This window comes from Ursus maritimus, unplaced genomic scaffold (genome assembly GCF_017311325.1).
Source record: "Ursus maritimus isolate PB19 unplaced genomic scaffold, ASM1731132v1 scaffold_33, whole genome shotgun sequence".
Taxonomy (NCBI): Eukaryota; Metazoa; Chordata; class Mammalia; order Carnivora; family Ursidae; genus Ursus; species Ursus maritimus.
Window position 1 is genome coordinate 11,124,977 of NW_024425897.1, and position 25,713 is coordinate 11,150,689.

At 39.7% G+C, this 25,713-nt stretch overlaps 1 protein-coding gene across 1 annotated transcript in view; it reads left to right on the forward strand.

Moving 5' to 3' along the window:
- Positions 1-25,713, forward strand: part of SFI1 (SFI1 centrin binding protein) — a 79,988-nt gene that overhangs the window by 12,853 nt on the left and 41,422 nt on the right. Inside the window, 4 exon segments of the mRNA XM_040619763.1 lie at positions 4,662-4,772; positions 9,123-9,217; positions 20,657-20,774; positions 22,326-22,428. Coding sequence (XP_040475697.1) covers positions 4,662-4,772; positions 9,123-9,217; positions 20,657-20,774; positions 22,326-22,428 — 427 coding nt within the window.

Here is a 25,713-nt window from a genome sequence, read left to right on the forward strand (position 1 = left end):
AAGTAGGTGAAACAGTCATGTCCTCTGCAGTATTTAGTTCATCAAGATTTCTTCCTCATTCTTAGCTAATGGCCTTGCTTCCTACCTCCTTGATAGAAACAACGGAAGAGGGGCACCTGGGGGGCTCAGGTGGCTAAGCGTCTGCCTTGGGCTCAGGTCATGATCTTAGGGTCTTGGGATCGAGTCCCACATCGGGCTCCCTGCTTGGTGGGGAGTCTCCTTTTCCCTCTCCCTCTGCTCGTGTGCTCTCTCTCTCACTCACCCTGTCTCTCAAATAAATAAAAGCTTTAAAAAAAGAAGAAGAAGAAAAAGAAACAACAGAGGAGACCCGTACAAGCTCCCTCCATCACATCCACCCACCACCAACATGTCACCGTGCAAGCTGCTTTCCCTACCATCAGGCAGGTGACCTGTCCTTGCTCTCGCCTGCGGCAGAATCTTGGCTTTTGCACCGTTTCCTTCATGCCCACTCAAGGCTGTTACTCGAGCAATTTGTTTTTCTCTCTTCCACGTCAATTTTTTGCCTTTGACTGGATCATTTGCAGCAGCATATACCCTTATTTCTCTCAACCTGAAAAAAAATCTTTTGGGCGTCCTCCTGCAGCTCGCAGTGCGTCTGTTTGCTCCCCTTACATCAGCTCCCCTGGCCGTACTGCCTCTGACACGTCTTACAGTCTCTCTTAAATCCATCCCGCTAGGCCTTAGATCCTACCTGTCCACCGAAACTGTTTTTGTTAAAGTCACTACATCATCTTTGCACTGCTTCTGTGTCCCTCACAGCCGTGGCAATCTCATCAACTTTCAGGACGATTGCCAAATATATCCGCCCTGCCCAGACCTCTCCCTTGTCCAGACTCTGCTATGTACATGACAGTTCCACTGTGTGTCTAATACATATCACAACTTAATATGCTCAAGACCAAAATCTAGGTCATCCCCACAAACCACTCTGCCAAACTTTCTCCCTCTCAGTTAATGGAAACTCCCATATTTCCAGGAACCCGGGTCAGAAACCTGGGAGTCACCTTTCACATCTCTTTTTCTCTCACACCCCAATTTGCAAAGCCAAATGCCAAAATTGTGGTGACTCCACTTTCAAAATGTATTCAGACTCCAGCTCTCTCCAGCACCTCCAGCTACTACCACCCTGGTCCAGGTCATCGTCGTGTCTCCCCTGAATGACCGCAGTAACTTCACTGGTCTCCTGCTTCCAGCCCTGCCCCAGTCAGTCCCTTCACGACAGGTATTTTGAGTAGATCAAGTCCTGTCACTCCTCCACTCAGATGGCAGATGGCTTCCCTTCTGGCTGAGATTACGTAAAAGCCATAGTCCTTACTTGGCCCATAAGGCCAATCACCTTTTTGTTTTACCTATCTATGGATTTTTTTTTTTTTTTTTTACTTTCTGCTGTCCTGTTTTAAATTTCATACACCTCATTTTGTTCTCTGATTATTCCTTTTTTAAAGAATAGCATCCTGGAGATTCATAATTTTTTGAGGTTAATGTAGCAATTTGTTTTTAAGATTTTTGCTTATATTGTCTCTTTCTCCTCAGCCCCTTTTTTCTCTGTGCTTTTGGTCATTGTCTCATATGGGAGCCTTTCCCTAAATGTCAAAAGATCCTTTTATTGTCTGTTCATTTTTAGGAGTTAGGCACTAAAATGCTGATTTTGGAAGCTTTTCTATGTATGCACAGGGACTCGTAAATTGAAGGCTTCACTTTAGGCTTTTGAGACAGAAACCAGAACGTTTTCACTGGGAAACCTCCAACTCTCAGTATCTAAAAGCCTTCTCCCGGGGGTGCCTGGGTGGCTCAGTCAGTTAAGCATCTGCCTTGGGCTCAGGGTCCTGGGATCAAGCCCTGTGGTGTGCTCCCTGCTCAGTGGGGAGTCTGCTTCTCTCTCTCCCTCGCTGTTCCCCCGCTTGTGCGCTCTCCCTCTCTCTCTCTCAAATAAATAAATAAAATCTTTAAAAAATCATAATAAAAGCCTTTTGCTTAGGCTGATCAGTTTTCCCCAGAGGAGAAGAATCCTCCAAACTCCTTCTGGGGTTGAGTGGCTTGGAGGCGGGTGGTAGTGGGTATAAGCTTGGCTGTAGGCACAGGAGAGGGAGTGCAGGTCTCACTGTTGAGCGTGTGGACTCTGTTGAAGACCCTCTCCAGACTCTGCCTGGTGTTCTGCAGTCCAGTGCCCGGCTGTTCAGCCTCTGCGGAGAGAAGCCGCAGTCTCTGCTTGGGTGAATAACAGGACCTAGGGGCCTAACTGCTTATGCCCCAGCTTGCCAGCAATCCTGTGTTTTCTTCTCCAGCCAGGGCTCCCCCATTCCTGATGCCACATGTTCCCTGCCTTTCCAGGGTCTCTGCCACCAGCTGGTTGCTCCTTGATTCCCTCAGCACAGGACCCTTAGCTGTCCCTCTGCTTTCTCTGCCCTGTTGATTCAGTCGCCACTCGCCTGCCTGCTTTACTATCATCTAAAAGTTGTTGACATCACTTGTCTATCCTGGTTGCTCCTATTCTCCGTCTTTGTGGGCTTACACCTTTCAGAAGCTGTTATTTTAGTGGAGTTTTGGGAAGAGAAGGAAGTAGAGGGACCGTAGTAGATGGTAGAAGGAAGTACATGTGCAAATGCAAGTGGTTCTTTTCCATTAACATTTTTAAAAATCATGAACAAAGTTGTTGTTTAAAAAATTTTCAGGGGCGCCTGGGTGGCATAGCGGTTAAGCGTCTGCCTTCGGCTCAGGGCGTGATCCCGGCGTTACGGGATCGAGCCCCACATCAGGCTCCTCCGCTATGAGCCTGCTTCTTCCTCTCCCACTCCCCCTGCTTGTGCTCCCTCTCTCGCTGGCTGTCTCTGTCTCTGTCGAATAAATAAATAAAATCTTTTAAAAAAAATTTTTTCAAACTATAGACACGTGTAATAGAAAACACCAGTCTCCTATAATCTCACCCTGAGAGATAACCGCTGGTAATATTTTGGTATACTGGAAACTTTTTCACGCTTTTAATAAGTATAACATAATCATTTATGTATGTGCACAGAGTGTATGCATATACACGTAGGTATGTTTTTATGTATGCATACAAATATGTGTGCATACATTATATATATAGAAGTATATGTAAATTTGGTACTGGAAATACAAAAAAATTAATTTTTAAAAATGGTGTCATACATACTATGAGGTAGCTTTATCTTTTCACCTAACAGCTTCTCTGGAACATCTCTCCATTTCAGCATCACTTAGCTCTACTTCAGGAAAAATGACTAGGTGGTATTGATTGAATTTAACCTGTCCCCTTTTGAGGGGCATTTGTTGTAATTTTCTCTCTTTCTCTCTCTCTGTTTTTTTTTTTATTACAAACAGTGGTGAAGTGAATTTCCCCATGTGTGTGTGTGTGTGTATATATATATATATTTTTTTTTTTTAAGATTTTATTTATTTATTTGACAGAGATAGAGACAGCCAGCGAGAGAGGGAACACAAGCAGGGGGAGTGGGAGAGGAAGAAGCAGGCTTCCAGCGGAGGAGCCTGATGTGGGGCTCGATCCCGTAACGCCGGGATCACGCCCTGAGCCGAAGGCAGACGCTTAACCACTGTGCCACCCAGGTGCCCCTCCCCATGTATATTTTTGCTAGCTAGTCTTTTAGAAGCCATGAGCAGTGAGGAGGAAGGACATGTTAGTAACCTGCAGAACCATGAAAAGAAATTCAAAGTGACTGGCACAGAGTTCTTGAGTCACTAGTCACCTTGACAGTGCCTGTTAGCATCGACACAATCTGCCATTGCTCTTGTTTTCTTTCTGATTGCCCTGATGGCCCTGTCTTTATTTCCTCTACCTATCTTTGGCTATTTTTATAACTCCTCTGGCCAGATTTCAGTTAAACTAATATGCTCTCTTCCTGTAAGTACTAGGAATACCATTAGGCATTTGCTTATATCTTTTAATCTCCTGTATAGGTAAATGGGAAGTGTAGCTACCAATCAAAAATATTTTTTAGTCTGATTATGCTAAGTGAAGTAAGTCAAGCAGAGAAAGACAATTATCATATGGTTTCACTCATTTATGGAACATAAGAAGTAGCAGGGAGATTGGTAGAAGGAAGGGAAGAATGAAGTGGGGGTAAACAGAAGGGGGAATGAACCACGAGAGACTGTGGACTCTGGGAAACAAACTGACGGCTTCATAGGGGAGGGGGGTGGGGGGTTGGGGTAGGCCAGTGATGGGTATTAAGGAGGGCATATATTGCATGGAGCACTGGGTGTTACACGCAAACAATGAATCATGGAACACTACAGCAAAAACTAAGGATGTACGTGACTAACACAACATAATAAAAAAATTAAAAAAATTCTTTAATCTGATGAAGGAAAAAAAACGAGAATAATTATCAACTCACGGTATTTGGAAAGTCAGATTTTTATTTTACCTTAACCTCTTTAATTGGTAAGATCTGTAGTATAATATTTTTCAGCTTTCTTTCTAATTTAAGTAGTTCTAAGGTTTTGATCTGAAAAATATCTGTTTTTATTCTATTCTGGTGTTGTCAAATAATGAGCCACACTTTTCTGTGAGAAAGCAAAGGCAATATGAAACTGATTTGGAAATAAATATCAGCTCCCACATCATCATGGATCTCTCTGATTTTTGTTCATTGCTGAAGGTTTTACTATGAGCAAAGAATACTTCGGAAGGTCTTTGAGGAATGGAAAGAAGAGTGGTGGGTGTTCCAGCGAGAGTGGAAACTCTGTGTTCGAGCAGACTGTCACTACAGGTGAGGTTTCCTGTTATATTACTTTAATTTTACTGATACACATTATTAAACAGTTGTTAGCACGTTTTTGGTCAAAAGGAGAAAGTTTATTTGTTTGTTTTCCAAAGATTGACTTATTTATATGAGAGAGAGAGAAAGAGTGCGAGCAGGGGCAGAGAGAGAGGGAAAGAATCTCAGGTAGACTCCCAACTGAGCGGGGAGCCTGACATGGGGCCCAATCCCATGACCCTGAGATCATGACCTGAGTCAAAGTCAAGAGTTGGACGATCAACCGATTGAGCCATCCAGGCGCCCCAAAAGAAGAAAGTTTTTTGCCCCCAGTTTTATTGAGATAGAATTGACATGTCACTGTATGAGTTTTAGATATACAGCCTGAAGGTTTGATTGTGAAATGATTACCACAATAAGTTTAGCTTACGTCCATCATCTCATACAGATACAATAAAAAGAAATGGGGAAAAAAGAAAAAAGCTGGGTGGCTCAGTTGGTTAAGCATCTGACTTCAGCTCAGGTCATGATCTCAGGGTCCTCGGAACTGACACTCATTGGGCTCCCTGCTCATCAGTGAGTCTGTTTCCCCCTCTCCCTCTGTCTCTCCCCCCACTCATGTTCTCTCTCGCTCTCTCTCTCAAATAAATAAATAAAATCTTTTTTTAAAAAAAAGGTTTCTTTTAGTTATAATGGAAAGTCTTAGTATTTATTCTCCTAACAACTTTCACACATATCATACAGTAGTGGTAACTGTAGGCATTGTGTTGTACATTTCATCTCCAGGACTTCTCTGTTTTATAATTAGAAGTTTGTACCATTTGACCACTTTCCTCCAATTCCCTCTCCCATCCCTGCCTCCAGTAACCACGTATCCGATCTTTTTCTCTGAGTTTTTTGTGTTTGCTTTTAGATTCCACCTGTAAATGAGATCATACAGTATTTGTCTTTGTCTGACTTAATCACTCAGTGTAATGCCTTCAGGGTTCATCCATGTTGTCACAAATGGCAGGATTTCTTTGCTTTTTATTCCATTGTATGTATATACCACACCTTTTCCATTCATCTATCCAAGTTCCATGTGTTGGCTGTTGTAAATAGTGCTGCTGTGAACATGGGGGTACAAATATCTTTTCGAGTTAGTGTTTTCATTTGCGTTGACTATATTCCCAGAAGTGAAATTGCCGGGTCATGTGGTAGTTCTACTTTTAATTTTTTGTGGATCCTCCATACTGTTTTCTATAGTGGCGGTAGCAGTTAATAGTCCCACCAACAGTGCACAGAGGTCCCTTTTCTCCACATTCGTGCCTGCTTTTGTTATCTCTTGTCTTTTTGATCATGGTCATTCTAACAGGTGTGAGGCGATAACTCCTTGTGGTTTTGATTTGCATTTCCCTAATGACTAGTGATGTTGAACATCTTTTCATGAACCTGTTGGCCTTTCATATATATATATATATATCTTCTTTGGGAAAATGTCTATTCAGTTTCTTTGCCTATTTTTTAATTGGATTATTTGGAGGTTTTTTTGCCATCAAGTTGTAGGAGTTCTTCATATGTTTTGGATATTAACCCTTTATCAAATATATGGTTTGCAGATATTTTTTCCCATTCCGTAGGTCATCTTTTTCACTTTGTTGATGTTTCTTTTGGTGTGGGGAAGTTTTTTGGTTTGATGTAGTCCCATTCGTTTATGTTCGATTTCATTGCTTGTGCTTTAGGTGTCATATCAAAAAAATCATTGCTAAGACCCATGTGAAGGAGCTCTTTTCCTGTATTCTTTTTGGGAGTTTCATGGTTTCTGGGTCTTATATTTAAGTCTTTAACCCACTGTGAGTTAATTTTTGTGAGTGGTTTAAGATAGGGGTCTAGTATCATTCTTTTATACGTGAGTATTGAATTTTCCCAGCACCATTTTTCGTAGAGATTGTCATTTCTCCATTGAGTAGTCTTGGCTCCTTTGTCAAATATTAGTTGACCATATATACTTGGGTTTGTTTCTGTTCCATTGGTCTGTTTTTATGTCCGTGTCATACTGCTTTGATTACTATAGCTTTATAGTACAGCTTTAAATCAGGAAGTGTGATGCCTCCTGCTTTGTTCTTCTTTCTCAGAATTGCTTTGGATGTTTTGGGTCTTTTGTGGGTCCATGGAAATTTTAGGGTTGTGCTACTTCTGTAGAAAATGCCATTAGAATCTTGATAGGGCTTACCTTGAATCTATAGATGGATTTTGGTAGTATTATTTTAATTGTTTTAATAATATTTTAATATTAACATTTAATTATGTAATTAAATTACATAATTTAAAAACATTTTAATTGTATTAATTCTTCTAATCCTTGAACGCGGGATACCTTTCCATTTATTTTTGTCTTTGATTTCTTTTGTCAGTGTTATGCAGTTTTCAGAATAGAGATCTTTCACCTCCTTGGTTAAATTTATTACAGATTTTTTTTATTGTTTTTGATGCTGTTGTTAATGGAATTGATTTGTTTTTCAGATAGTTCACTGTTCATATATGGAAATGCTACTGATTTCTGTGTGTTGATTTTGTATCCTGCAAAGTTTACTGAATTTTTTATTAAATATAATAGCTTTAGGTCTGAGTCTTTAGGATTTTCTATATATAAAATCATGTCGCTTACAAGTAGAGACAATTTCACTTCTTCCTTTCCAATTTTGATGCTTTTTATTTGTTTTTCTTTCCTGATTGCTTTGACTGGGACTTTCAGTATTATGTTGAATAGGAGTGGTGAGAGTGGACACTTTTGTCTTGTTCCTGATCTTAGAGGAAAAGCTCTCAGCCTTTCTCCTTTGAGTATGATGTTAGCTGTGGGCTTGTTATATATGGCCTTTATTAGATATGTTTGGTCTATCTGTAATTTGTTAAATGTCTTTATCATGAATGGTTGTTGAGTTTTGTCACATGCTTTTTCTGTGTCTATTGAGGTGATCCTGTGATTCTTTTTCATTCTGTTAATGTGATGGATCACAGTGATTGGAGAAGAGTTTTGAATCCTATTCTCTTTTTCTTCAAATTCTTTCTAGAATAAGTAAGATCAAAGTCCTAAATTAAACCCAAGCACATGTGCATATGGGCACACACACAGAGACACCTCTTTAAGTAACTATTATTTGTTGCTCATGTTAATGATTTGAATAGGGTTTTCTCACTGATTCTCAATTCTGTATAATTGCTAAGAGTGTTCTGTTTTTTTAAAATAGTAAGTTGCTTTAATTTTTATTGATTATAGGAGAAAATAAATGCCCAATATGGGACATTAAGAAAATAGAAATAGAAAAAACTAAATCTTGATATTGGTACTCCCAAGTATAAGTAGAGGAAAAAGTAAAAATTGGAATTATATCAAATACACATTTTATACCTTTTTTATACAATAAAAAATTAATGTATCTTACACATTGTATCTTTTAAAAATAGTATTTACTGTCATAATCACTTCTTTATTTAGGTTCTTTGGGTCAGGGTTTCTTTTTTCTCTTTTTTTTAAGATTTTATTTATTTATTTGACAGACAGCCAGCGAGAGAGGGAACACAAGCAGAGGGGGTGGGAGAGGAAGAAGCAGGCTCATAGCGGAGGAGCCTGATGTGGGGCTCGATCCCATAACACCGGGATCATGCCCTGAGCCAAAGGCAGACGCTTAACCACTATGCCACCCAGGCGCCCCTGGGTCAGGGTTTCTGATTTGTGGATATTTCAGATAAAGTAAAGACAATGTTGAATCATTCTAATAAGCTTATAGAGTATCAAATCAAGTCTTAGGAAATGGGATAGTGAAAATATGGAGGGACTGACAGTCTTAATGTGTATAGTGTATGGAGAAGGAAAAGACAAAAGTATCATTGACCATGTTTAGTGCAGAGGAGAGGTAACGTTTTCATAATGTGGATGATTAAAGTGATAGGGGTATGACTGCTACTCCAAATGTCACAGCTTTGTGAATGCTGAAGGTGAAGTCATTCTCAGATAATTCAAGCCTATTTTTCCTTAGTGATACTGTGAGGTGAGGAGAATGACTGTCCATCAAGGAGAATAGGGTTCACTGTGACTATGGGAAATAAAATTTTAGCTTAGGATATAGATATGGCTTTCTTGGATCAGAAGCCTCCATGTTAATTTCTGAGTACAGAATGGACTGGGTATATTGAATTAGGAGTTTTTTTTTGGTTTAAAGAAATGCCAGTTGGGGCACCTGACTGGCTCCAGTCTGTGGAGCACGAGACTCTTAATCTCGGGGTTATGAGTTCAAGCCCCATGTTGGGTGTAGAGATTATAAATAAACTAACTTTAAAAAAATAAAGAAATGCCATTTGCTTTTTTTTTTTTTCCCTCCTCAGATATCACTTGTACAACCTGATGTTCCAGACCTGGAGGACCTATGTGCATCAGCAGCAGGAGATGAGGAACAAGTACCTTAGAGCTGAGAATCATGGTGAGAAAAGGAAGTACACGTCTAAAGAAAATGCCTCCGTTTATTTGATTGTCTTTTATGAACACATTTTTTGAGAGCAGTTTTAGTTAGGTTCATAGTGCAAAATTAAGGGGAAGATACGGTGATTACCCATATACCTCTTCCCTCACACATGCGTAGTCTCTCCCACTATCAGCATCTCTCACGAGAGCGGTACGTCTGTGACAGTGAACCCACATCAACACATCATAATCACTCAAAGTCCATAGTTTACACTAGGGTTAACTCTTAGTGTTGTACCTTCTGCGGACATGTATCCATCATTATGGTATCATACAGAGTATTTTCACTGCTCTAAAGATCTTCTGTGCTCTGCCTATTTAGCTCATCTCCTCCACTTGGGAACTTTTTTTTTTTTTTTTAAGATTTATTTATTTGAGAGAGAGAGCACGAGTGGGAGGGGCAGAAGGAGAGGGAGAGTGACTCTCAGGCAGACTCCACGCAGAGCATGGAGCCCAGTGCAGGGCTCAGTCTCCCAACCCCGAGATCATGGCCTGATCTGAAACCAAGGGTTGGACGCTCAACCGACTGCACCACCCAGGCACCCATCTACCCCACCCCCAGATCTACCCCACCCCCAGCAACTTTCTACTGTCTTCATAGTTTTGCCTTTTCCAGAATGTCCTATAATTGAAATCATATAGTGTATAGCCCTTTCAGATTGGCGGCTTTTACCTAATATGAACTTAGGGTTCCTCCATATCTTTTTATGGTTTGATACCTCATTTCTTTTTAGTGCTGAATAACACTCCATTGTCTGGATGTACCACAATCTGTTTATCCATTTCTAAGAAGGACATCTTGGTTGCTTCCAAATTTCAGCAGTTATAAATAAAGCTGCTATAAATTTCCATGTGCAAGTTTTTGTATGGACATAAGTTGCCAGCTCCTCTGGATAAATACCAAGGATGGCAATTGCTGGATCATATGATAAGAGTATGTTTAGTTTTGTAAGAAACTGCCAAACTGTCTTGCGGAGTGGCTGTACTATTGTGCATTTCCACTAGCAATGAATGAGTGTCTGTTGCTCCACATCCTTACGCATGTGGTGTTGACAGTGTTCCGGATTTTGGCCATTCTAATAGGTGTGTTGTGGTATCTTGTGGTTTTAATTTGTATTCTCTGATGACATATGACATGGAGCATCTTTTCATATGCTTATTTGCCATCTGTATATTTTTGCTGAGGTGTCTTTTGTCCATTTTTTAAATTGGATTGTTTTTTTGTTGAGTTTTAAGAATTCTTTGTATATTTTGGATAATAATTTTTTTTTTTTTTTTTTTTTTTGGTTTTTTTTTTTTTTATTTATTTATTAGACAGAGATAGAGACAGCCAGTGAGAGAGGGAACACAAGCAGGGGAAGTGGGAGAGGAAGAAGCAGGCTCATAGCAGAGGAGCCTGACGTGGGGCTCGATCCCAGAACGCCGGGATCACGCCCTGAGCCGAAGGCAGACGCTTAACCGCTGTGCCACCCAGGCGCCCCATGGATAATAATCTTTAATCAACTGTGTCTTTTGCAAATATTTTCTCCCAGTCTGTGGCTTGTCTTCTCATCTCTTTACATTGTCTTTTGCAAAGCAAAAATTTTAATAAAGTCCAGCTCATCAAATTTTTCTTTCATGGATCATGCTTTTGGTGGTGTTATCATACCCAAGGTCATCTGACTTTTCACCTATGTTATTGTCAAGGAGTTTTATCGTTTTGTGTTTTACATTTAGGTCAGTAGTCCATTTTGAGTTAATTTTTATGACGAATGTAAGATCTGTGTCTAGATTCTTTTTTTTTTAATGTCTAAGTCCATTTGATTCTGCACCATTTGTTGAAAAGACTGTTTTTGCTCCATTGTATTGCCCCTGCTACTTTGTCAAAGATAAATTGGCTGTATTTACATGGGTCTGTTTCTGGGTCCTCTCTTCTGTTCCATTGATCTATTTGTCAGTTCCTTCACCAATACCATTTTGTTTTGACTACTGTAGCTTTATAGTAAGTCTTGAAGTCCGGTAATGTCATTCCCCAACCTTGTTCTTTTCCTTTAATATTGTGTTGGCTATTCTGGGTCTTCTGTCTCTCCATGTAAACTTTAGACTCAGTTTGTTGATATCCACAAAATAACCTAGTGGGATTTTGGTTAAGATTGCTTTGAATCTATATATCAAGTTGGGAAGAAGTGACATTTTGACAATACGGAGTCTCCCTATCCATGAAAATGGAATATCCCTCCATTTATGTAGTTCTTTGATTTTGTTCATCAGAGTTTTGCAGTTTTCCTCATATTGACATTGTATATATTTTGTTAGATTTATACCTGAGTATTTTATTTTTGGGGGTGCTAATGTCAATGGTATTGTGCTTTCAGTTCCAAATTCCATTTGCTCATTGTTGGTATATAGGAAAGCAATTAACTTTTGTATATTAACTTTGCATCTCAGCCTTGCTATGGATTGCTTATTACTTCCAGGCATTTTTTTTTTTTTTTTGCTTGTTTTGTCAGTTCTTTTAGATTCTCTGCACGGACAGTTGTATCACCTGTGAACACCTTTCTGATCTTTATACCTCTTACTGCTTTTTCTTGTCTTGTTGCATTAGCTAGAATGTCTATTATAATGTTGAAAAGCAGTAGTTGAGGGGTGCCTGGGTTGCACAGTCGGTTGAGTGTCCAACTTTTGGTTTCAGCTCAGGTCTGATCTCACGGTTGGTCAGGAGATCAAGCCCTGTGTTGGGCTCCGCACTCAGCACAGAGTCTGCTTGTTTCTCTCTCCCTCTCCCTGCACGCGCTCTCTCTCTCTAAAATAAGTAAAATAAATCTTAGAGAAAAAAAAAGAAAAGGAATAGTTGAGAGGGGTCATTTCTGCCTTGTACATGATCTTAGTGGGAAAATTTTGAGTGTCTCATCATTAAGTATGATACAGGCTTTTTGTAGATATTCTTTATCAAGTTGAGGAAGGCCCCTCTCTTTTTTCCTAGTTTCCTGAGAGCCCACATTTACTTTTACAGAAGCTCTTGGGGAAGACAAATACATTATCTCTGAGAGAAAATAACTCCAAGTCAAAGGGAACATTTGTTTGATCCCGTTTCTTATTATCCAGAATCTCTATCTCTGAGCAAGAACTGCCGTATCTCCTATATAGTCATATCCCTTTTTCTCCATATGGCATGGTTTTGGCACCTCCAACTCATTTAAGCATGATTTCTGTGAACTGGCTCTTCTTGCCCTCCCACAGCATCTGGAGCAGTTGTCTGTCTAGTTGTCATGTGTCAAGTTGCAGTGCTTACTTCTGGTCTTCCTTGTCCAGGTTGCCCCTTGGTGATCTTGTGGCCAGTTTAGCTCTGGTCAGTATCTGGTTCCTCTGTGCGTTGAGTCCAGAAACCCATGTTGGGAGTCTAAGAGAAAAAGGCACTGAGTTTCAGAATGATAGTGCAGCCTGCGTTAGCAGCTGCCTCATACCCATTTCACGTGAATGCCTTGCAGATACCTCAAACTCAGCAAGTTCCAAATACAGCTTGTCAATTGCCCCACATTTAGATCTGCTTTTCCTCCTACTTTTTCCTAGCTCAGTGAGAAACCTTACTGAGGCGTGGACTATCCATTCCTCATGCCTCACATCATTCATCTACGCATATAATATGGCTCTCCGACGTGTCACTTGCGCTCGTCTTTTCTTCACTATTGCCGTATCGATCCTCCTCTTTTCCCCCAGAGTTTTATAATTCCTCTTCTTTCATCACCCTGCATTTATTTTCTCTCCCTTCTCACTGTCCACGTGGCCAAAATAGTGGTAAGACATAGATAAGATCATGTCACTCCTGTACATACAAATTCATTTGGCTCCTCTTTGCTGATAAAGTCAACACTCCTTGGTATAGCATACGAGGTCTTCACCTTTTCTCTTCTGTACCTTCCATACACCCTACGCCCTTGCCACACTGGATGTGCGCCTCCATATCTTTCCATGTTTGCCCCTGCAGTTCCTCCAGCAGGCCCATTTCAAATATCATCTTCCCCATGTAGCGTTCCCTTCTCTCCCCCAGCACAGTGGGTTCTTTCTTCCCTTGTCTGTTTCCCCAGAAGGTAAGAAGCTGTTCCAAGGCTTCTTAGTTATAGCACCAGGTGCATGGTTTCGGTATTTAGCTGGTAAGTTGCTTATGTTTTGTTGTTTCCTTTTTAATTTATACTTACTCCTTTATAAGAATCTTTTTGGTGTATAGTTCTTTGAATTTTGAGGAATGCATAGTTGTGTAACCACCGCCACAATCAAGAGACAGCAAGTTCCATCACTCCTGACCTTGTGCCAACTCTCTAATACACCTTCCCTCCACACTTGATTCCTGGCAACCACTGATCAGTTCTTTATCACCAGAGACTTTCCTTTTCTAGAACGCCGTATAAGGGGAAGCATACAGTAGGTAGTATTTTGACACTGCCTTCTTTCACTTAGCATAATGCATTTGCGATACATCCAAGTTGTTGCATGTATCAGTAGTTCGTTTCTTTATATTGCTGAGTAGTATTCTGTACACTGCACAGTAGGAGTATATTGTTTATCCATTTCCTGACTGAAAGACATCTGAGTTGTTTCTAGTTTTAGACAACTATGAATAATAAATCATAAACATTTTTATCTAGTTTTCCATGTGAATACTTCCTTTGGGTAGATTATCTAGGCATAATTATCTAGTGTGATTAGGCATAGGATTGCTGGGATCTTACAATAGGTGTATATTTAACTTTATAAGAAACTGCCAAACTGTTTCCCAAAGTGACTGTACCATTTTGCATTCCTACCAGCAATTTATGAGAGTTCTCCTTGTTTTGCATCTTACCAGCACTTGGTATTGCCATTTAAAATAAAATTTTAACTATACAGATAGGTGTGTGAAAGTATTTCATTAAGGTTGTAATTTGTATTTATGTAATGATTAAGGATGTTGAATATCTTTTCCTATGCTTACTTGCTATTTATATCTCTCTTTTTGGTGAAGAGTCTGTTCAAGATCTTTTGTCCTTTAAAATTGGTTGTTTGTGTTCTTGTTGAGTTTTGTTAAAAATATATTCTGGTTACAAGTCTTTTGTGAAAAGCATGATTAGCAAGTACTTTCTCCCAGACTGTGGCTTGTCTTTTCATTCTCTGTCTCTCTCTCTCTCTCTCTTTTTCTTGTCTTTTCATTCTCTTAACAGTGTCTTTGCAAAGCAAAAATTTTTAATTTTGATAAAGTCCAATTTATTATTTTTTGGTTTTATGAATGTGTTTTTGATACTGTATCTAGGAACTCCACCTACTTCAAAGTTACAAAGATTTTCTCCAGTGTTTTCGTCTAAAAGTTCTATGGTTTTACGTATGGATCTTGTATGTCCTGCAAGCTTGCTAAGTTCATTTATTAGTTTATAGGAGCTTTTTTGTAGATTCCATGGGATTTTCTATACAGATAGTTAAGTCATATGTGAACAGAGACAGCTTTATTCCTTCCTTTCCAGATTATTTTTATTACACTGGCTAGAGCTTCCAGTAAGATATGGAATAGGAGTGGTCAGTGTGGACATCCTTGCCTTGTTCCTGATCTTAAGGGACAAACATTCAGTGTTTAATCATTAAATATGATGTTAGCTGTAGGTTTTTTGTAGATCTCCTTGTCAGGTTAAGGATGTTCTATTCCTAGTTTTCTGAGCATTTTTATCAGGGGCATTAAATTTTGTCAAATGATTTTTCTGTATCTATTGAGATGATTCACTGCTTTTCCTTTTTAGTCTATTAATTTGGTGAAACAGCAATTTTCAAATTTTGAACCTCAGATTAATGCCATTCTGTATATATTGCTGGGTTAAGTTTGCTAATTTTTTTGTTGAGGATTTTTACATCTGTGTTCATTAGGATATTGGCCTGTATTTTCTTTTGTTATAATGTCTTTGTCTCATTTTGGTTTGGGGTAATACTGGCTTCATAGAATGAGTTGGGGAGTGTTTCATCGTCTTCTATTTTCTAAAAAGGATTTATAGAATTCATATTGTTTCTTCCTTAAATATTTGGTAAAATTCTCCAGTGAACTCATCTGGTCCTGGTGTTTTCTTTGTTGAAGAAGTTTGAACTTTGAATTCAAGTTTTTGAGTAGATGTAAGACTATTTAGATTACCTCTTCCTTCTTGAATCAGTTTTGGTAATTTGTTTTTCAAAGAATTGGTCCATTTTAAATATGTTGTTGAATTTATGGTATAGAGTCATTTGAAGTATTCCATTATAATGTTAATGTCTGTAGGGTCTGTAGTGATAGCTCCTCTCATTCCTAATATTTGATCATTTATGTCTTTAGCCTTCTATTTTTGGTTTAAGTGTGGCTAGAGCTTTATCAGTTTTTAAAAATTTTTTTTTATTTTAATGTTTTTTTATTATATTATGTTAGTCACCATACAGTACCTCCCTGGTTTCTGATGTAAAGTTCGATGATTCATTAGTTGCGTATAACACCCAGTGTACCATGCAATACGTGCCCTCCTTACTACCCATCACCAGTCTATCCCATTCCCCCACCCCCTCCCCTCTGAAGCCCTCAGTTTGTTTCTCATAGTCCATAGTCTCTCATGCTTCCTTCCCCCTTCTGATTACCCCCCCCCTTTCTTTATCCCTTTCTTCCCCTACCGATCTTCCTAGTTCTTATGTTCCATAGATGAGAGAAATCATATGATAATTGTCTTTCTCTGCTTGACTTATTTCACTTAGCATTATCTCCTCCGGTGCCGCCCATGTTGCAGCAAATGTTGAGAACTCGTTCTTTCTGATAGCTGAGTAATATTCCATTGTATATATGGACCACAACTTCTTAATTCAGTCATGTGTGGAAGGGCATCCTGGCTCCTTCCATGATTAAGCTATTGTGGACAATGCTGCTGTGAACATTGGGATGCATATGGCCCTTCTCTTCACTACGTCTGTATCTTTGGGTAAATACCCAGTAGTGCAATGGCTGGGTCTTAGGGTAGCTCAATTTTTAACTTTTTAAGGGACCTCCACACTGTTTTCCAGAGTGGCTGTACCAACTTGCATTCCCACCAACAATGTAGGAGGGATCCCCTTTCTCCACATCCTCTCCAGCAATTGTTGTTTCTTGCCTTGTCAATTTTTGCCAGTGTAACTGGCATAAGGTGGTATCTTAGTGTGGTTTTGATTTGAATTTCCCTGAAGAGCTTTATCAGTTTTATCCATCTTTTCAAATAACCATCTTCTGCGTTCATTTTCTGTTGTTTTCCTGTTTTCAAGTTCCTTGATTTCTGTTCCTGTTTTTATATTCTCTCACTTCTGCAAGGTTTGGTTTTAGTTTGCTTTTTTTTTTTTTTTAAAGATTTTATTTATTTATTTGACAGAGATAGAGACAGCCAGCGAGAGAGGGAACACAAGCAGGGGGAGTGAGAGAGGAAGAAGCAGGCTCATAGCGGAGGAGCCTGATGTGGGGCTCGATCCCATAACGCCAGGATCACGCCCTGAGCCGAAGGCAGACGCTTAACCGCTGTGCCACCCAGGCGCCCCTTAGTTTGCTTTTTTCTTCTCTAGTTTCTTAAGATGCAAGCTGAGATTATTGATTTGAGGTCTTCCTTTGTTCTAACACAAACATTTACTCTAAGAAAGTTACCTTTAAGCACAGCTCGACTGCACCCCACAGATTTTAATATTTGCAATTCTGTTTTCATTCAGTGAAAAATGTTTTCTTTCCTTTTTTTTTTTTAAAGGTTTTATTTATTTGCCAGAGAGGGAGCGAGCGAGAGTACAAGCAGGGGGAGTGGCAGGCAGAGGGAGGAGCAGACTCTCTGCTGAGCAGGTAGCCTGATGTGGGACTTGATGCCAGGACCCAGGGATCATGACCTGAGCCAAAGGCAGATGGTTAACCAACTGAGCCACCCAGGTGTCCCTGAGAAATGTTTTCTAATTTCCATTAAGACTTCCTTTTTGACCCAGAGATTATCTAGAAGTGTGGTTAGTCCTATATTGGGGACTTTCTAATACCCTTCTATATTTATAGAAGTAGTTCAAAATATGTTTATTAATTTTCTAGTTTACCCCATTAGGAATGAGAGAACAGACTTAGTATGATTTCAGTTCTGTTAAAGTTGTTAAGGTTTGTTTTATTTTGTTTGTTTTAGAACATTTATCTTGTGAATATTCCATATTTGAGGAATATGCATTCTGCTATCTCATGTTATTTGCAGTTATAATAAATACAGCTATATTATGGAGTAGAAAGAATAGTCACTTGAATTCTTCAGGGTGGCTGAAGTCCATTAAGTGTCTGACTCTTGGTTTTGACTCAGATTGTGAGCTCAAGGTTATGATCTCAGAGTCATGAGAGCATGGAGTCTGCTTAAGACTCTGCTCACCCCCATGTTTGCGTTTGTGTGCACGTGCGGGCACTCTCCCTAAAAGAAATAAATAGATCTTTTAAAAAAAGAAGAGTTCTTTCTGACGTGTGACAGTTGTCTCAGACCATGCCCACAGACCTCAGGGAATGTCTGTTCATTTTTGCACTGTTTTTTTTAAATTTAATTTTATTTAAATTCAGTTAATTAATATAGTGTATTATTAGTTTCAGAGGTAGAGTTCAGTGATTCATCAGTCGTGTGTAACACAGAGTGCTCATTACATCATGTGCCCTTCTTAATGCCCATCACCCAATTATCCCATCCCCCCCACTCACCTCCCCTCCAGTAACCCTCAGTTTGTTTCCTATGGTTAAGAGTCTCTTACAGTTTGTCTCCCTCTCTGATTCTGTCTTGTTTTATTTTTCCCTCCCTTCCTCTATGCTCCTCTGCTTTGTTTCTTAAATTCCACATATGTGAAATCATATGATGATTGTCTTTCTCTGATTGACTTATTTCACTTAGCATAATGCCCTCTGGTTCCATCTATATCACTGCAAATGGCAAGATTTCATTTTTTGATGGCTGTGTAATATTCCATTTGTATATATACCACATCTTCTTTAGCCATTCATCTGTCGATAGACATCTGGGCTCTTTCCACAGTTTGACTATTGTGGACATTGCTGCTTTAAACATTGGGGTGCAGGTACCCCTTCAGATCACTGCATTTGTATCTTTGGGGCAAATACCTAGTAGTGCAATTGCTGGCTTGTAGGGTAGCTCTATTTTTAACTTTTTGAGGAACCTCCATACAGTTTTCCAGAGTGGCTTTACCAGCTTGCATTCCCACCAGCAGCATAAAAGGGTTCTCCTTCCTCTGCATCCTCGCCAACATTTGTTGTTTCCTGACTTGTTAATTTTAGCCTTTCTGGCTAAGTGTGAGGTGGTATCTCGTGGTTTAGATTTTTATTTCCATGATGCGGAGTGATGTTGAGCATTTTTTCGTGTGTCTTTTGGCCATTTTTGTGTCATCTTTGGAGAAATGTCTGTTCATGTCTTTTGCCCATTTCTTGATTGGATTATATGTTCTTTGGGTGTTAAGTTTTGGTAAGTTCTTTATAGATTTTGGATACTAAAATCAACTATTTCCTTTGCTGTGCAAAAACTTTTTATCTTGATGAAGTCCCAGTAGCTCATTTTTGCCTTTATTTCCCTTGCCTTTGGAGACATGTCTGGCCAGAAGATGCCACAGCCGTGGTCAAAGAGTTGCTGCCTGTGTTCTCTTATAGAGTTTTGATGGATTACGGGCTCACATTTAGGCCTTTCATCCATTTTGAGTTTATTTTTGGGTATGGTGTAAGAAAATGGTCCAGTTTCATTCTTCTACATGTGGCTGTCCAATTTTCCCAGCACTGTTTGTTGAAGAGACTATCTTTTTTCCATTGGATATTCTTTCCTGCTTTGTCTAAGATTAGTTGATCATAGAGTTGAGGATCCATTTCTGGGTTCTCTGTTCTGTTCCATTGATCTATGTGTCTGTTTTTGTGCCAGTACCATACTGTCTTGATAATTACAGCTTTGTAATACAGCTTGAAGTCTGGAATTGTGATGCCCCCAGCTTTGGTTTTCTTTTGCAACTTTCCTTTGGCTATTCAAGGTCTTTTCTGGTTCCATACAAATTTTAGGATTATTTGTTCCAGCTCTGTGAAAAATGATGGTATTTTGATAGGGATTGCATTGAATGTTTGAATTGAATATTGCTCTGGGAAGCATAGACAGTTTAACAATATTTATTCTTCCAATCTATGAGCACGGAACATTTTTCCATTTTTTTGTGTCTTCCTCAGTTTCTTTTGTGAGTATTCTATAGTTTTCAGTCACTCTTCCACTGTTAAGTAAAAAAGTAACAAGTACTTTCAGGCCTTAGCGAAGTGTGGTTCTCAGATTGTCCAGAATCATGGCAGAGACCATTAATGCAGATTCTTGGGTACCACCCTCAGAAAATAACAGCTTGCGTTTATCGGAGACACTTTTCATTGATGATCTCATTTGCTCTTGGCAAACACACCTTTAAGGAAGGCACCATCTTGCAGATGAGGAACTTGTATGAGGTTACTCAGCTCAGTGACGAGGTCAGTATTCAAACCTCGTTTGTCTTGCTCAGGAACCCAAAACTCTAAACCCAAACTCTAAACTCTAAACCACAGCAGGCCCCCAAGGGGCCTGAGGAAGCTACATGTTAAGTTCATGTTTTGACTTGACTTGTCAGTTGCTGTGAAATATAAATATAGCTCCCATCCTATTGACCACACTTTGGAGAATGTCCTGAAAATGGTTGACATAATTTTGTTTTCTCCTTTGTGTTCTAAAAAAGAAGAGAAATTTATTTCATTAGTGATGACTTGATAATGAAAATGGGATTTACTGCAAAGGGAGACCTGTGGACCTTTGCAGTTCCTGTATCTAGTAAAGTCTGTTTTCTCCAGGATCATTACTGCTCCTTTTCATTCTGTTTTCCAAGCAGATATAGATGGTGTCCTTTTCTTATGTCTTGCTTATTCTACTTTACAATTATTGTTTCAGACATCAAGTTTTATGACGTGATTTCTTCTTCTCCTTTAACTTTATACTGTGGAAAATTTTAAATATCTACAAAATTGAAAGTTGGAATAATGAACCTCCATGTACCTGTCACCCAGGTTCAACAATTGCCAACTCAGACCAGTCTCACTTCTCTGCTTTTTATTATTCACATCATTTTATCTGTAAATATTACAGAACATATCTCTAAAAATAAGGGATTTAGAACAAAAGATTTCTGAGCAGCGCAGTATATTGATTTTCCTGTGTTTTGTAAATGTCATCACTTACATAGCCCTTCTTGTGTCCTTGCGTCCTTATTTATTTTGTAGAGCTTCACAACTTTTCCACCAGGGGGCACTCGAAGGCAGGAGGAATTTAGATCTTCAAAAGGAGGGATGAATAGAGAGCCCATGAGCTTTTGTCAGAGTAATGTAGCTCTCCCTACTCCTTTTTGAAAATCTTTTTGTTGCCTCTAGACGCAAAGCAAAAAATGCGGCAGGCCTGGAAGTCCTGGCTGATCTACGTGGTTTTCCGTAGAACCAAACTTCAGATGCAGACCACCGCCCTGGAGTTCAGGCAACGAAGTATTTTGTGGTGAGTGCGCTCCTTTGCCCCACAGATCAGCCGCCGCCATCTTACCTCAGCCTTGTTTTACGAAGTATTAAAACCCACCTTAAAAACAGTGTTTCGAACATAATCGATGCTTAATAAATATTTATTGACAACTTGTTCAACTATACGATCAGGTTTTCACACAATCAGAAGTAACACCGATTGAGTACTTACTGTGTTCTAAACCCTGGGTTTTGTGTGTGTGATTTTTTTTTAACGTAAAGTCTCATTTAATCGTCACCATAAACTAAACTAAGTACTGTTTTGTAAAGATGAAGATACAGTCTCCGAAAGGTTGAGTATCTTGCCCAAGCTCATAACAGTTGTATTTGGCAAAATAGGGCTCACCTACCCACCTTTCTGAGGCCAAAGCCCATGCTCTTAACTGCCGTGCACAGCGTTTTGTCAGCACTGTCCACACTTTAGAGAGACATGAGTTAGAGGACTTTGAAAGCCAGACTTGTGTAACAGTGAGCTGCTTTATAATGGGACTGATCCCTCTGTACGCTATCTCTGGTAGTCCTTTGGTGTCCTGAATGGCAGCATATTAAAAGCTCAAAAGAGCTAGACCCTCTGTGTAGTATGGATAAGGGCAGAAGCTTTGCAGACGAGCTCAAATCCATGTTCCGACGTGCAGTGTTGGGTCGTTTCATCTCTTCACATTTCACTTTCCTCATGTGTGGGACAGGCACACCATTAAGTGTCTTTCAGGGTTGTCATGGAAGAGATAATATCTGAAGTATTTAGCGCAGTATCCAGAACATCAGTATACCTAAAAATTCTTTTTTTTAATAATATTTTTTATTATGTTAGTCACCATACAGTACATCCCTAGTTTTTGATGTAAAGTTCCATGATTCATTACTTGCGTATATCACCCAGTGCTTTATTTATTCAGTGATGTTTATTGGGAGCTTTAAATGTTTCTGGTACTACACTGGGTGCCGGGGCTGCGTTCAGGGAACTTGTAATTCCCTGAATGCTTAAAAAGATAAGCAGTAATGCAAGACTGTGCGAGATTTTGAAGTGAGTGATGCAGCTAAGCCTGGCCCAGATTAGGAGGACAAAGATTTTGCTAGGTTAGAGTAACCAGGCAAAGTGAGTGTTTCTGTGAAAAAGAGAGGTTGCAGACTCTCTTTTCCTCACTATTTTCCTACAGCTAATTAGAAAATAAGCAGAGAAGAGCCAAAACAGGAAATCCAAAAGCCATGTTTTTTGCAGATTATTCTGTAAAATCTCCTGTTTTTTTTTTAATGTTGGCAGTAATTCATAAATATATATTTTAAACCTGTGTAGTTCCCAGTAGAGCATGTCTATAGTTTCTAAGGCTAGAACCTTAGGAGCCATCAGTTTCCAACCCTTAACTGGCTCTTCTAGAACGATTTCTCGATTGTTTTTTTCAGCAGTGGCTCTAACAGATGTCAATCAAGATGGCTGGCTTGAGCCGAGGTTGTGGGGCCCAACCCTCACTGCCCTTCTCCTTTCTGGGTGGCTTTTTTTGACTGGTTCCATCTTCGATTTGTTCTTTGACAGGGTGTGGTGGAGCCAGTGGAGGCAGCAGCTGGGGCAGGTGCGTGTGGGCCATGCCCTGCTTGCATCAGCAGTGAAGCACAGGGTCCTGAGCCTCCAACAGCAGGTGAGTGCAGCTGAATCTGGTTTGGTATCTTCTGTCCACATTTTCAGCCCCTACACCCACAGAGGTGGGGTTGGACTCCCAAGCAGAAGGCTGGCCATCATGCGGCTGCCACTGTCCTGGGCCCTCCCTGCAGTGAAGGGGGCTGGGCAGGGGGCAGAGGGCAGAAGCAACAGGGAAGGCTGGCCTCAATGGAGAGAGGCTGCTATTAGGAATATGGTGAATGTGATCACCAGTGGTTTGCACAGTGCGTCTGCTAATCCTGGTGCTGGGAAGGGATTTATGAATTAGTTATAAATATGATTAAAGAATCAGAAGTAGATTCTTTATTTCCTTGTTACTGTTTTCCTACAGCAAGTTGGAAAATAATGAGGGCAGAAAAGAAACTAAGGCTGTAAAGAAAACCTGGCTTCTAAATATAATTTTGCTTGTATTAGAGGAAGCCACTAGCTTTTGGTCAGTAAAAAAGGCCTCACTTCTCTACCAAGACGATGCTGTGGTGAAGCTTTCTTATGACCTTTGATAGACTCTGAATTTCTGTCACTTTTTTCGTCTGCTGGGTATTTTGGGTTTGCCAAGTCAATTACAGAGAATATAATAGGGAATAGGAAAAAAAAAAGAAGTGTCTGTTACTATACATAGGAGTAAATTTCTTTTTAATCTGACAACATGTTGCATAGGCTATGCAAATGTATGTACTATGTGGAAATCACATGCGATTAGCATGTACGATCATCTAGGTTAGGGGTCCGCAAACTGGCCCACAGGTCATATTTGGCCTGCTGTGCGCTGTTATAAATAAAATTTTATTGGGATGCAGTTACACCTGTTCATTTATGTATTGTCCAAGGCAGCTTTCAGGCTACAAGGGCAGAGTTGGGTAGTTCCCACAGAGAGACCGTGTGGTGTACAAAGCCTAGAAGAGTTATTATCTGACTTTTTTTTTTAATGTTTTTTTATTATATTATGTTAGTCACCATACAGTACATCCCTGGTTTCTGATGTAAAGTTCGATGATTATTATCTGACTTTTAAGAAAAAAAAGTTGCTGACCTCTGAACTCATGAGGTCTTCAGAGGCAATAGCAAGGAAATAAGATATTTCTTGACGGTGATAATAATAGTAACAGGAACAGCAGCAATGGCAAACAGCATTTGTGCGGTCTAACTGACACTGGGTGCTGGACTAAGTGCTTTACATGCATTATCTCAATTCGTTTTCATCATTCTTTTTTTTTTTTTTAGATTAATTAATTAATTTATTTATTTTAGTAATCTCTACACCCATTGTGGGGCTTAAACTCATGACCCTGAGATCAATGGTTGCATGCTTTTCTGACTGGGCCAGCCAGGCGCCCCTCAACTCTTTCTTAAAGTCCCATATTCTTACTATGGAAACTAAGGAGGTTAAATAACTTGGACACAAGTCAGACACCTAGGAAAGGTCAGAACCAGGGTATAAACCCAAGCAGCCTGACACCTGGAGAACCATTCTTTTACCCATCCTGCTGCTGCATTGTCCTTAATAGACTTGTAATCTCAGGAAGGAGAGGAAGCTGACAAATGTGAAAATGCCGTCAACATGGCAATATAATGAGACTGATTTTCCTTCCTAGGGCACTACAACTGCGCGAGTGTTCTTTCTTTCAAAGAGCCGCTCTGAGGCTCTTGAATGTAAACTCATTCTGCTGGTGCTACTATTGCTCAGAACACTTTCAGAATTCCCTTTTGACTGTTGTCTTCAAAGCTTGCAACGGATTTGACTGAATATGGTTAGTGATAGCAGGTTTTCATGGTTAGCGGTTGGATTTAACATATAAAACAGCCAGGAGTCACTCAGTCAAATCCAGTGAAAAATGTGAGTTATCAAGATCATACTGATATGGACCAAAAGCTGTGTGAGACTCTAAGACCAGATTTTATTGTGTGAATTATGAGCAATAGTGCCTTGTGTCTGATAAGTACCGCATGGTTTACTGAGAACTTACACTTCAGACATTTCTTTTAACCCTCAAAACATCTCTGAACTAGAGAGGGCAGACATCATGAGGTATGGGAAATTTTTATAAGCATATGTACTTCAAACATAGAAACACTAAATATAAAACATTTATAAAAGCAGATACCCAAGTACCCACCACCCAAGTTTAAAAGGTGTTAGCATACTCCACACCTGCCCAGACACGGCTCAAGCCCTACCTTTCCTCCCTTCTGCCACTGTTCCTCCTCCGAGATGGCCCCTGCACGGACACAGGTTGTCATTCTCTCCTGGTCTTTTTACTTGTAGAAATGTGCGCATACATACCCACAGAGAAGAAATGGTTTTGTGTAGTTAGGAAAGTCATGAATGATGTCAGACTGTACATTTCCTCTGCAGCTTCCTTTTTTTATGCAACAGTATATTTTTGAAGCTTATCCTTGTAGGTACGTAGAGATCTGTTACCCGTGTACACTGTGCCGTTGTTTGAATAGGCGTGGTTTCTGTTTCAGTGGTAGTCAGTACTAATACTCATGATGGACTGTTGATTACATTGTTGCAATTACAAACGGTACGGCAGAAAGATCCTTGTGCAAGAGTCTGAGGGATTCTCCAGTCTGGTTCCTAGAAGTGACATCGTTGGGTCATCGGGTATTCATCTCTCCATCCTTTTTAAGGATTGTCAGTGCTTCCCAGTGCCAGTTTATGTGCTGACGTTTCAGTTGCCATTTCTTCCAGCCCCCTCGGCACTTGCATTGCTGGATTTGGTCCTCCGCGCGGTGCGTGTGAAGCGCTAACTCCATTGCCGGTTTAACTTGTATCCCACTGATTCCTAGTGAGGCCCAGCATCTTTTCAGATGCTGTTTGCATTTCGTTTCTGCTTTTGAGCTGGTTTACATCCCTCACTCTTTTCTCTGTTGGGTTATTTTGGCTTTTTCTTTTTTAATACTGATTTGTGGACATAGTTGTAGATTGTGCTTACTCATTTTTTGAGTGTTACGCGCTTGACAGGTACTTTCTTCCAGTCCATAGCTTGTTTTTTTGCTTTGCTTATGGTGCCTTTTTTTTTTTCATACAGATGTTATTAATTCCAATCTAGCCTAATTTATTATTGTATCTTACAGTTTGGTCTTTAATAGTCTTGGGTTTAATTTTACAAATTGTGTGAAAAAGGTCTCAGTTTCTCATCTTCCATATGGATAATTAATTGTTGTAGCCCTGTTTGCTGATTCATCCATCCTTTACCTTTTTTATACTGATTATTAATCTACTTTCATTATAGAGCAGGGTCTCATTTCTTCATGGGTCTGT